Below are 12,075 nucleotides of genomic sequence, written 5' to 3' on the forward strand. Positions count from 1 at the left end.
AGGTCTACAGAGAAAAGGCGAGAGGAGGAGGGGTGTGTGTGAAGGGGCACGGTGTCCAGTGACACGCGTGCACACACACGAGGTCAGAGTGTTATAGTAAACAGTACACGCGTGCACGGATGTTGATTATACAGTACCAGTAAGAGACGCGCACTAAGACCTAGCAGGGGAGACGATTACCTACAATTCCGCAGCGCAAGAGAAAAAAAAAACATTGGCACAGTTGTGATCACGTGACGTTCTATGTCAAAACAAGAAGCGCATGCGTAATACATGATACTCGGTACTCGTGAACCAATACCTGCTCGTTTTTCAAGTCAAAATTTGTTTGAAATCTTTGCTCGTCTTGTAGAACACACGCAAACCACGTTACTCGCAATCCGAGGTTTCACTGTACTTGTTATCTTCTTTAAATTGTCAAATTTAAAACAGTCACACACAGTACAATATGCAGTGAAATCCTTATACGGCAGCCCATGACCTTAAAAAACATAGAAGAAATAAGAAATAAATAAATGGAATAATCCAAAAATAACTTATAGAAAAGCTTAAGCTGAAGAAAATATAAATTTTTTTTTTTTAAAACTTAGCTGTAGAAAATATATACAATATGGCTGTACAAATATTACCCTTTTACACTTTTATATTGTACATTCAGCACATCCTGTGTACTTTATAGATTTTATATGTTTAGATTTTAATTAGTTTTTTATATCTTATCAATCTGATCATATTTTCTCACATTCCAGAAATTTTCTTTACATTTTTTTTAAACATTTCATTCCAAATTTAAATTTGACATTTTTCACTGTGCAATTTCTTTTTCTATTGCAATAAAATCTTTTTATCTTTTTATTCAATCATATTTAAAATTTTTAAATTGTACATCTCTAATAAAAATGTGAATTAAAAGAATTCTCTAATTTTTCCAAACAAGGTGAAGAACTTTACCTAAAAAAGACAGCAACAAATGAATCAGAAAAACAATCGAACTGCAAAGTAAAATACTTTAGAAATACTTGGACAGTTATGAGAAAAGAAATCTGACGCATATCCGTGAAAAAAAAACATGAAAATCTGGCATTAACCAAAAAGTAGCTCATGTGTGTGGTTTCTAACTGCAAAACAAAACAATGCCTCTGTGCTCTGTGTGTGTGACGCAGCTCTGATAAAGTGTGTGTGTGTGTGTAGAGAGAGAGAGACAGACAGAGAGAGGAACTGCTTCATTGATGAGTCGCTTTGCTGTTCGACCACAGAGTTGAGAGGAGAGAATGGAAATGTTTCATGAGAGAACGGAGGCACCGACATCCTGAAGGTTTCACCCACGACTCGCCTTCACACCGCGTCTCTTATGGCAAATCGTGACAAGAATAAAAAGATTCTTCTGGAACTGGTGAAGCTGCCGGAGAACAGTAGCTGTGCTGACTGCGGAGCTGCAGGTCTGTCAAGTGTCAAGTCTCAAAGGGCTCCTCTGTACACACACACACACACACACACACACACGGGGAAAATGACTGACCTCAAAAAGTTACAGAATTGTTAGACCTGTCTTTTTTTTTTTACACAAATCTTATCAAAACAGATAACATGTCGTCTGTTATCTACGAGTTTATACAAGAATTCATTTTCTCTATGTATGTGTGCATGTGTGTGTGTATGTGTGTATGTGTGTACAGTATGTGTGTGTATGTACGGCTCTTCACTGCTGTTTGTGTATTTGCTGGTCTTACCATTAACTAATATTTCTAATAGTAAATGTTGATATTAAATTGTGAGATTTATTGATTTTAAGACTAAAATATAGGTTTAACCTGTAGATCCGTCCCGGCCACACCTGTTCGATCAAAATGGTGTATATGTTAGATGGAAGGAAATGAAATATTGTTAAGTAAAACTGTCTGTATAAACATTTTATACTTTATAAACGTTAGAGCATACCATGCTGTACAGGGCAATAAAGTTCAAAGTAGATGTTTGTTACAAGAGTTGTAACTCAGTAATTGTGTAACAATAATTGTTTTTTATTATTATTATTATTTATAATAATAATAATAATAATAATAATAATAATAAAACTCGTGCTTTATTTCTCAAATACAGTTTGCACGGTTTTATAATGATGTACATTAAGCTGGTAGGTTTTACTGAGCATCGTGGGGAATCTGTTACGGGTCTTCTGGAAATTTTGGCAATTTTAAATGTCTCACTTTCTTTCTTTTCTTTGGTATACAAATCACAACAGCCCTTATTATTATTATTATTATTGTTTTGTTTGTGTTTTTTGGTGTTTTTTGGTCTGGAATGCGGTCTGTTAGATAAAAAGACATAAAATGCAGAAGTCCTGATATAAACCTCTAAAGCAGTATTTGTATTAAAGACAGAGTGCCTGAGACGATTGTACATGACTATACACGTCAGAGTGCCGAAGATTTTTGTACTTTTTCAGTACGCTGTTAGAGCGCAGAACCGTTTTGCACAGTCATGTTTCACTTTCTCACTTTCTCATTCACTCATGAGGCAGAAAATAGCAACAAGATATGTGTTCCGATCAGGTGTACAGGCCTGCGTGTTCATTTTTAACCCTCTTATGTTCACTGCAGAGCCGGACTGGGCTTCATACACCCTCGGCATATTCGTTTGCTTGAACTGCTCCGGAACTCATCGCAATCTATCGAGTATAAGCCGGATAAAATCCATCCGCTTAGACTTCTGGGATGATGACCTCGTGCAGGTATGAAAGTTGTGTCAGGTCAACCATGCCTTTTTTAAAACATTATTATTATTATTTATAATCTGCACATAATCGGTGTAACATTCCAAAATGAGTTCAAAGGATAGCTACACAGAATTACACTGAACATTAAAGCAGGTCAAAAGGTCGAACTGAATTCTGTTGTGTTTTCTGTGTGACTGCATGATCCGACCTGAAGTTCATGAAAGCTCACGGAAATCAATCAGCCAAGGACGTCTACGAGAAATTCGTTCCCGTCTTCTATTACCAGCCACAGCAACATGACTGTGAGTAAGTACTTCGTCTTTCTGTGGTCATTGACGAAGCAGGGCTGATTTACAGGCATTGTAAAAGGGAATTACATCCAAGCCATTGTTCATGACGGTTGGTACTATAATTAAAGAAGTCTATCATTGGGGAAGTGGGAGACTGCTGATATGGCAAACAAATCGCTGGGGGTGCATCAGAGCATGCAATAGTCTTGGTAACAATAAGGGGAACTACTAATGTATTTCTGTTTCAGCCAAGAGGGGAGTTTGGTGTTAGATGTCAAACTTTAAAATCTGTCAATTTGGGCTTTCACTTCTCCACACAAGTGGATGATTGAAGTGGGTTAAAAATACCCAGAGCTGTCTCCATTTACTGCTCGGAGACTTTAGTCTGCAACAAAAGGCACTTGAAACTTGAGACGCTGTTCACACACTGTGCAGCCTAACCAAAATTTATCTTTAAGATGAATCTTTTTTTAAACTTAACTTCTCATGATTAATGTGTTTTTTTTTTTTCATCTTCTTCATGGTTTAGCGTTCTAAGGGAACAGTGGATCAGAGCCAAGTATGAAAGACAGGAGTTTGCAGAACAAAATATACTCAGAGCCTACTCATCAGGTAAAAACTAAACTTTAAGACTACTTTAATATGCTTTCATTAGTAGCAGATTATATAAATATAGTACAGTATCTTCATTTCCGTATAACCTTAAAAGCATGGCCTTTACAAGAATGGTCATTCATGCATTTTCAAGTTGATCTCTACAATACTGATGTCTTTGCTGATTCTAGGCGTCTATGAAGGAGTGCTGTGGAAGAAGGGGAAGGACAAAGGACAGTTTCTGAAGAGGAAGTTCGTTCTATCAGAGCAAGACTTCACTCTAAAATATTATAAGGAGGATGTGAGCACTTTATTTGCCTTGTTAAGCATTTTCTTACCCTTCTGTAACGGCATGTTTCCTGTTCCTACGTGGTGTCACTTGATTCCCTCATCATCTATTTTATATTAGTTATTTTTTCGATTTAACACTGTAATTATTTTTTACATTTTAGGAATCTAAAGGGCCGAAGGCTGTTATCTCTGTACAAAGCCTGAACGCCACCTTTCAGCCACAGAAAATTGGACATGCTCACGGCCTTCAGATCACTTATTCGGTGGACGACCACACCCGAAATCTCTTTGTTTATCATGAAAGTGGTCAGGTCAGTCATATTTTACACAAGTCAATTCCATCTTGCTTTTTGCTAAGTATTTAGTCTTAAAGTGAATGTTTTTTTTCCTCAATATTCGCTTTGCTCCACTTCGTTCTCAGTGAGAAACCTTCTCTATAGTATGCTCTTTAAACAAAAGAAACCTACTTCCTAGTTTTAGAAAGAACAAAAAATAGGATCTATTTCCGGATTAGTCAAAAGCTTTTTTATCAGTCTTGTTTTTTTTCCCAGCGGGGAAGTTAAACCAGATTAAGTTTTAAACATTAATATTCCTTACAGATCAGTCTCAGCTTAGATCTGAGACAAACGGCTGCAAAGCAACCCTCTACTAACCAAAAGGGACATTATATTCCTTGTGGTCGTGTCCTCACACCTGCCTGGTTCTTCAAACTAATTCATTAAGTGACTTCATACACTGCATGGCTAAAAAAAATTTTTTTTAAAAGCTTGCATATTCAAATTTTTATTTAACCACCTTTAGCTTTGATTACACACACTGTGGTGTCCACTATTTCACAGTCCTGGAATATGTCCATGCCATTAGGGTAAACTCTACTGATGTAATAACCTGGTGATTCAGTACATTCAGATGGTCAGCTGACTTCATTTTATTGCCCCATAACATTACTAAGTCTAGACCTGAGTAACTGATCAACCCCAGATCATAACACAGAGGCTTGTACAGTGGACACTATGCATGATGGGAGCATCGCTTCATGCGCTTCCCTTCTTACCCTGACACGCCCATCACTCTGGAATAGGATCAGTCAGGACTCATCAGGTCACATGATGCAAAAGTCCAATCTTTTGGCACTTTAGCAAACTGAGGCCTTTTTTGGTTTTCTTATGGACACACAGCTGTTTAGTCCCAATTCTGTGAGTTCCCATCACACTGTGACTCTTTAACCACATGCTCTTTAACCCAGTTCTTAACCCAATCCTGTATTTTCACCAACCTTCATATTTGCTTAATGCAGGCCTTTCTGAAACTGTGACTGTTTTTGCCCAGGCAGTGTATGTTCCAGTTTTTTGCAACAAATACTGCTCTCTCATAGTCATCTTTTCTTCTTTTTCTCATCGAGTCCACATATCAGATTACATGTATAGTGTTACTAATTGTATTGTTAAAAAGTCAGTCATGGTTGTATAATTCTAGCAAGTATGATGACTTTACCAAGGTCAGGAAAGGTTTTAAAACTTTGAGTCATGACTGACTGAGGTTGCATATGCTGACATTATAACCTCACTTTTTTTACTCATATGGGTTTTGTACTTATAATACCAGTACAGTGTGCTACAGCTGAGACATGAGCAAACATACTGGAATAACTGCAAAAAACTCCATACTGCTGTTAGAACAGCTAACCAAAGGGAGCAGTGGTGACTCAAACAATAAAAGCTCTGGGTTTCTGATCGGGAGGTCGGGGGTTTAAACCTCAGCACTGCTGAGATTCCACTGTTGAGCTCATGAGCAAGGCTCTAACCCCTATCTGCTCCGGGTGGCCATGCTGAACTTTTACACTAGGTCATTACAACTTGCTTTTACATTCCACTAGGATTAAACATCATCATAAGCCCTAAGAAGGGAAAGTCATGTTCTCGGACACCTAGCACGCCCTAAACAGTTCTATTATGTGACTTTTGTTAAACATACATAGTGTGCCTTTATATACCTATCTGAGTCATCACAATAAATCATCACTATAATAACCATGTAATCATCATTGTATGTCACTGATGTGGTTTCCTGAGCCAAACATTAAAAGCAGTGCCATAATCTGGACTAATATCAAACACACTTTTAAACAATTTGAACAGTACACTGGTAAAGACGTGATAAATGTCATTTCCAGACGTTTACTCATTTTGGTGAATTAATCTTTTCTGACACACAAGGTTGTCTGTCACAAAAAAAAAATGCATTTAAAAACCAGGATATTAACTTATTCACGCTTTAAATGTCTACGATTTTCTTGCAAAAGTCATGACGAGCCAATTGCATGGCTTGGTCAGTGAAACAGAGATACTTCCTGTTCAACACGGTGGCTGGTGAAACTGGTGTAAATGAATTTTTGAAAAATGTTGAAGACAAGAAAAAAGATATTTACATTTTGTTATTGCTATTGCATTCTCTTCAGGAAAAATAAGTTACAGGTAAAAGTTGCTTGGCGGCAAGGTTGGTTTAGTGGTTAGCACTGTTGCCTTGTACCTTCAGGTTCGGGGTTTGAATCCTGCGCATGGAGTTTCATGTTCGCCCCATGCTTGGTGGTTTTCCTCTGGGTACTCTGGTTTCCTCCCACAGTACAAAGACATGCAGATTAAGCTAATTGGCATTCCTAAATTGCCTGTAGTGTGTAAATCTTGACTGGAGGTCCTTCCATTATCGTACAAATGGGAATAAATACAATGGTCACCATTGGCCTTCACAGTCCCTAGATTGACTACAGAGGTTCCTGGATGGATAAGTTTCTTAACGTTCATGATACATTCTGTGAAATAGAAGGTTATACAATTTGGATATTGTGCAAACACGATGTTATACACTTAACAAAGCTATGCGGGATACTGCAGTGAAGCTAATTTGTAGTGCAGATCTTCTGTTACAAGACTGAGTGTCATTCAGATATCATTACCATTTCAGGAAATCGTGAACTGGTTCAACGCGATAAGGGCTACACGGTTTGTTTACCTGAAGACAGCGTTTCCGACAGCCAGTAACGCAGAGGTAAACTCCCAACTGTTTTAGTTGAAGCTGAATAAATGCAATAACTTAAGCTTTATCTGTTCTTATATGTATTACACTTAACCAGCATGATAATATCTTTATTTTAAGCTGCTGCCATGGACCACCAGAAACTTCCTTAAAGAGGGATACATGGAAAAAACTGGACCTTCGGTAGGTGACACACTTCATATAAGCAGTGGGAGGAGAAGCAGTCTTAACGTAATAAATCTTCACCTACAGTATATACTGGGAATATAGTTAAAAAAAATGATTGCACTTACACCACGGTTTTATGTATAATCTGAATGATCTTGCCTGTTTGCTCTACAGCAACGAGAGCCTTTCAAGAAGAGATGGTTCATCTTGGACAGCCTAGAAAGAAAGCTTCTCTATTTTAAAACCGAGCTGGTAAGATAAAACAAAAAAATCAATTGCAACATGAATTAAGAACTATGTCTATTACTTTAGTGAAACCGCATTAACGTCCATGCTTCATTTATTATTGTCAAGGATGCTGTGGAGCTTGGTGTCATTTTCATTGGGACAGAGAATCATGGGTACTCAGTGAGTGAGTATATGCCCAAGGGGACCAGAGGGAATAAATGGAAGTTTGCGATTTCAGTGGAGACACCGGACCGCCAGTTCATCTTCATGTGCGAGCAGGAGCGGGAGCGAAAGGAGTGGGTGGAGAGCCTGAGACAGGTCATCTCGAAGCCTATGCTTCCTCAAGATTACACCAGTAAGACATGATTTACAAGCAATCGATATTATAAGACATAATTTACAAGCAATCAAGAATCAAAGATGTCCAGAGTGACGTGACAGTGAATGTGTGCTTGATCGTATTGGATATCTGGGGCCAGCGGCCGAGGGACCAAAATTGGCTATGGTGCTAGGAAGGGCAAACTCTTTCTCCTGTTAATCACAGCAACACTGGACATAGAAGTTCATGAATGTAGCAGATTAAGCTTTTCTTCAAGCATATCTTTCTAAAAAATATGACTGGATACTCCGGTTTCCTTCCATAGTTCAAAGACATGCAGATTAGCCTATTTGGCGTTCCCAAATTGCCTATGGTGTGTGAATGAGCGCGTGAGAGTGTCTCCTGTGAGGGATTGGCACCTCGTGCCCTAAGTCTTCTGTAAGTATACAGGATAAAGCGGTATAGACGATGAGTGAGTGAGTGAGAATGATCAATTGACCAATTGATCAATTGATGTCTTGGAGGATTTCGCTGATGGGTGGGAATTGGCAGGTGAACAAATTTGGGAGAAAAAGCTGTGAGTAGTGATACTGTAGTGACTTATAGTAGCTGATGTTTACGTCACATCTGAGATTTGTCAATTTCCTGTTTTCCAGCAGAGGCCAACATCCGCCGAAGAAAATGATCCTTGAAACATCAAAATGGACTCCAGCACTGTGCTGTTTATAACAAAACCAGCTGGATGGTAACACGCAGTATATATGAATATGAATGAAATGCAGAACCAGAACCTTTTTATAGTATACTCTGAGTACCGCGCTCAGCTGTACTTTAAACGGTTAATGAGTTCAGCTTTCATGAAATGGTTTACATAAGGCAGCCCACTTGTTCTACACACAGAACCTACAGGGTAACCTGACATGAGCCCAGACACTGGAGGTGCTTTTATATATACAGTGTCTACTTGAATTGGTGGAGTTTGTTTGTGCAAGTGAGGACAAAACGATAGCTCTGGAGTCTGGAGTGAGCAAGGTACCCTCTGTCTGGATGTAAATGCTTTGTGTTTTGGACCGCGGACCAGATTTTTTGTAAATGTGAGGCACTAAACTGACCTGCATGTCACTAAGGACTAAGCTGCAGAGCTGCATATGTGGACTTTAGAAGAAACAGAGAAAATAAGTAGTGGGTGCTTACACATCAAGTTTTTTATGTTATTTTTATAATTATTTTGTAATTTATTAAGCGCTGGCGCAATGCTCTCTGTGCTTTTCACACTTGACAATGATTTATTTATCTTTTTATTCATATGAAAATGTTTTCCGACATACAATCCCCTATTTTTTAGTTATTTTTTGGTCCAAACAACTTGAAGGACTTGCAGGACAGACAAATAGATGAGACAGTGTCCTGGAAGGCCACAAAGAATTGCATATTGGGTGTTTTTGTATATGTGTTCATTTTGTTCTATTTTTAACACAAAAAATAACAAAAACCACACCTCAATTCTTCATGTTAAAATTTTTTATATAAGAACCTCAGCAGCGACCTCATTTCCTCTCTCGTCTGTTCCAACCCCTCAGCATTCAGCACCACAGTTACTAACCACCTCCTGATCATCTGTCATCATCTGCACCTGTTTCTCACAGGACTTTTGACCTCGTTTGGGAGCAAATCCACACACATTTAACTGACTGCTCGAGAGAGAGAGAGAGAGAGAGAGAGAGAGAGAGACTGCTTGTTAATACAAGAGGGGCCCAAAAAAATTATACACACTTTAACATGAAAAATATACGTCTCTCTTCTGACGATCACATGATCGCATCAATGATGGTGCGACTACTGACATCTTCACAGGAAACATAACACAAGACACTGCTGCAATAGTTCAATTTAAGGTCTAAAAAAGGCCATAGACAACAACTGTCATGGTGTGTATACTTTTTTTTTGGCCCCTTTTTTTTGTATATCAGCCCCAGTTTTTTGTTCTCATACCATAACATACCCACATGCTACAACGCTATATTAAAAAATCTGACTCATTTAAGAAAGGTTTGTATGTGTTTCAAAAAATGTGTGTTTTTCCTTGCTACTGAAACACAATTAAACAAATACATGACACTGACTATAAAAAAATCGTGTCTCTTATGGACAAGTCAGATCATTTCTAAGAGAAACACACAGTCTGGATCCAGAGGCATTTTCATTATGTCAAATATTTCATTATGTCAAATATTTCATTAAGTCAAATATTTTCAGAGCTAACATGGCTTAAACAGGATTGAACAGGACCAGACTTAACACCACTTAACTTGTCTTTCTTTGGGCGGATCTAAAGTCAGTAGTCTATCAGATTCAGCCCAGAATGATCACTGCACTAAAGGAGGAAACCCATCCCTGCATGTAACACCAACCGCCCTGATACATTACGAAATGTTCAGCGTTCTTGCATTCAGCGTGTACCCAAGTGCTGAGAGGTCAAAGCCTTTCAGCTTAACCATCTTATGTAATTCATACTTTTAAATACATTTTTGCTTATTGATCCAGACTTTTTGGGGGGGCCACCCTGAATATTTTTGGTTTTGAAATACTTTCTTATAAAAAATTCTAAAAAGAAATTTTAAATAAATTGAACTATTTCTAAATAAACATATAGTCCATGTTATTACTCACTTATTCAGTCACTAACCTTCTGTACCGCTTTACAACAGGAGACTTAGGTCACGAGGAGGGGTACCATGGATGGGGTGCCAATTCGGCGTACCCGGAGGAAACCCACCAAACACAGGGGGAACATACAAACTCCACGCACACAGACCCCGAGGTGGGAAACGAACCCAGACTCTGAAACTGCAAGGCAACAGTGCTAAGCCGCCCCATGTTATTACTCTGCACTAGAAATACTTTTTAATATTTTAAATAGTTATAGGTTTTTTTAAGCTTATCCATGAAATAGGTATTCATCAGAAATTTTAGTTTAGACAAAAGCTGGCACAATGGCACAGTGGTTAGCACGTCACCCTGCACTTCTAGGGTTGATGGTTCGTTTCCCACCTCATGTCTGTGTGCATGTTCTCGGGGTATGCCGGTTTCCTTACACAGTCCAAAGACATGCAGATTAGGTTAATTGCTGTTCCCAAATTGCCCGTTGTGTGTGTGTGTGTATGTTCAACCTGCGATGGATTGGAATCCTGTCCAGGGTGTCCCCTTAGTCTCCTGGCATAGGCTCCAAGCCCCCTGTACAGGTGCATGAATACCAGCAGAGGGCGCTAAAAGTCATTTTCTTCATATCCTCACGTTCCCTATCCATTTTGTCTCATTAAGCTTTCCGTAGTTCCCGGGACCACGCCCCTTTCAGGATGTGCTCGAGAAAAGAACCAGAATGTCAGAAATTAAACTTTATTAAAAGTGTTTTATAGCCGGAATCTGTATGCAGCACTAATATTACCTGCTCTCCTCCACTCAGACGTATGAATGTGAAGTTTGCTCGCAGGAACGTTAACCTTCTGTACGGGTTTGACCCTGACTTCAGCACAGCGAGTTCCGAAATGTCCGGTCCGCCTTAAATCATGTTGCAGTTATGATGTTCTACCAATAGAGAGCGCATAGGGTTTAGTAGTATGAAGGTTCAATTTGTATGGAGGCTTATAAACACTTAAACTGACCAGCATGCATGGATCTAATTTTATTTATGTTTTTTTTTATCAATCATAACAATAGCAACAACAAAAATGCTGAGATACTTGTTTAAACCTCTTTTAACAAATTAATAATAATAGTATATATACATAGATAGATAAATATATCAAAAATAAATAAGAATAAACATAATAATAATAATAATAATACAAGAATAAATAGAAGAAGGATTTTGGCTAGAGGACTGGGTCAGATCAATTTCAAAACTGCAGATACTGTGGGATGTTCCCAGGCTCCACTGGTCAGGACATACCAACCTCGACATCCATATCTTGGTAGCCATACAAAAAGTCATCCAAGAAAGAAAGACCAGTCAATCAGCAACAGGATCAACCAAGGCTCACTGATGCACACAGAGAGTGAAGGCTGGCCCGTGTAGTTCAAATTGAGGAAAAGGTTAATATATATATAAACTAAAAAACATCCTTAATGAAAGAGTGGCATGAAGAAAGCCATTGTTGAATGGAAATCGTAAGAAGTCCCGTTTGGCGTTTGCTACAGGTCCCCTGCAAACTGGACTTTTAACAATGGCTTTCTTCTTGCCCCTCTTCCACAAATCCCAGAATGCACAACTGTCCCGTGGACAGATTCTCCCACTTGTGCTGTGGATATCTGCAGCTCCTCCAGAGTTATCATGGGCCTCTTGGCTGCTTCTCTAAATAATGCTCTCCTTGCTCGGCCTGTCGGTTTAGCTGGACATTCAAATCTTGGTAGGTTTGCAGTTGTCCCATACTCTTTCT

At 38.7% G+C, this 12,075-nt stretch overlaps 1 protein-coding gene across 2 annotated transcripts; it reads left to right on the forward strand.

The window, feature by feature from the left end:
• Positions 1-1,189: 1,189 nt before the first annotated feature.
• adap2 (ArfGAP with dual PH domains 2) lies at positions 1,190-9,687 on the forward strand. Of its 2 annotated transcripts, none has more exons than XM_053493008.1 (11): positions 1,190-1,439; positions 2,601-2,731; positions 2,931-3,022; positions 3,536-3,618; positions 3,792-3,901; positions 4,053-4,202; positions 6,853-6,936; positions 7,045-7,107; positions 7,267-7,344; positions 7,447-7,675; positions 8,296-9,687. In XM_053493008.1, exons 1-11 carry the CDS (start codon positions 1,352-1,354, stop codon positions 8,322-8,324), a joined length of 1,137 nt encoding a protein of 378 aa, XP_053348983.1. In that variant the 5' UTR covers positions 1,190-1,351; the 3' UTR covers positions 8,325-9,687. The 2 variants fall into 2 exon arrangements, with proteins under 2 accessions (XP_053348983.1, XP_053348984.1); XM_053493009.1 differs by having other exon boundaries at positions 8,299-9,687.
• Positions 9,688-12,075: the final 2,388 nt, after the last annotated feature.

This window comes from Clarias gariepinus, chromosome 3, assembly GCF_024256425.1.
Source record: "Clarias gariepinus isolate MV-2021 ecotype Netherlands chromosome 3, CGAR_prim_01v2, whole genome shotgun sequence".
In the NCBI taxonomy this organism is placed as follows: domain Eukaryota; kingdom Metazoa; phylum Chordata; class Actinopteri; order Siluriformes; family Clariidae; genus Clarias; species Clarias gariepinus.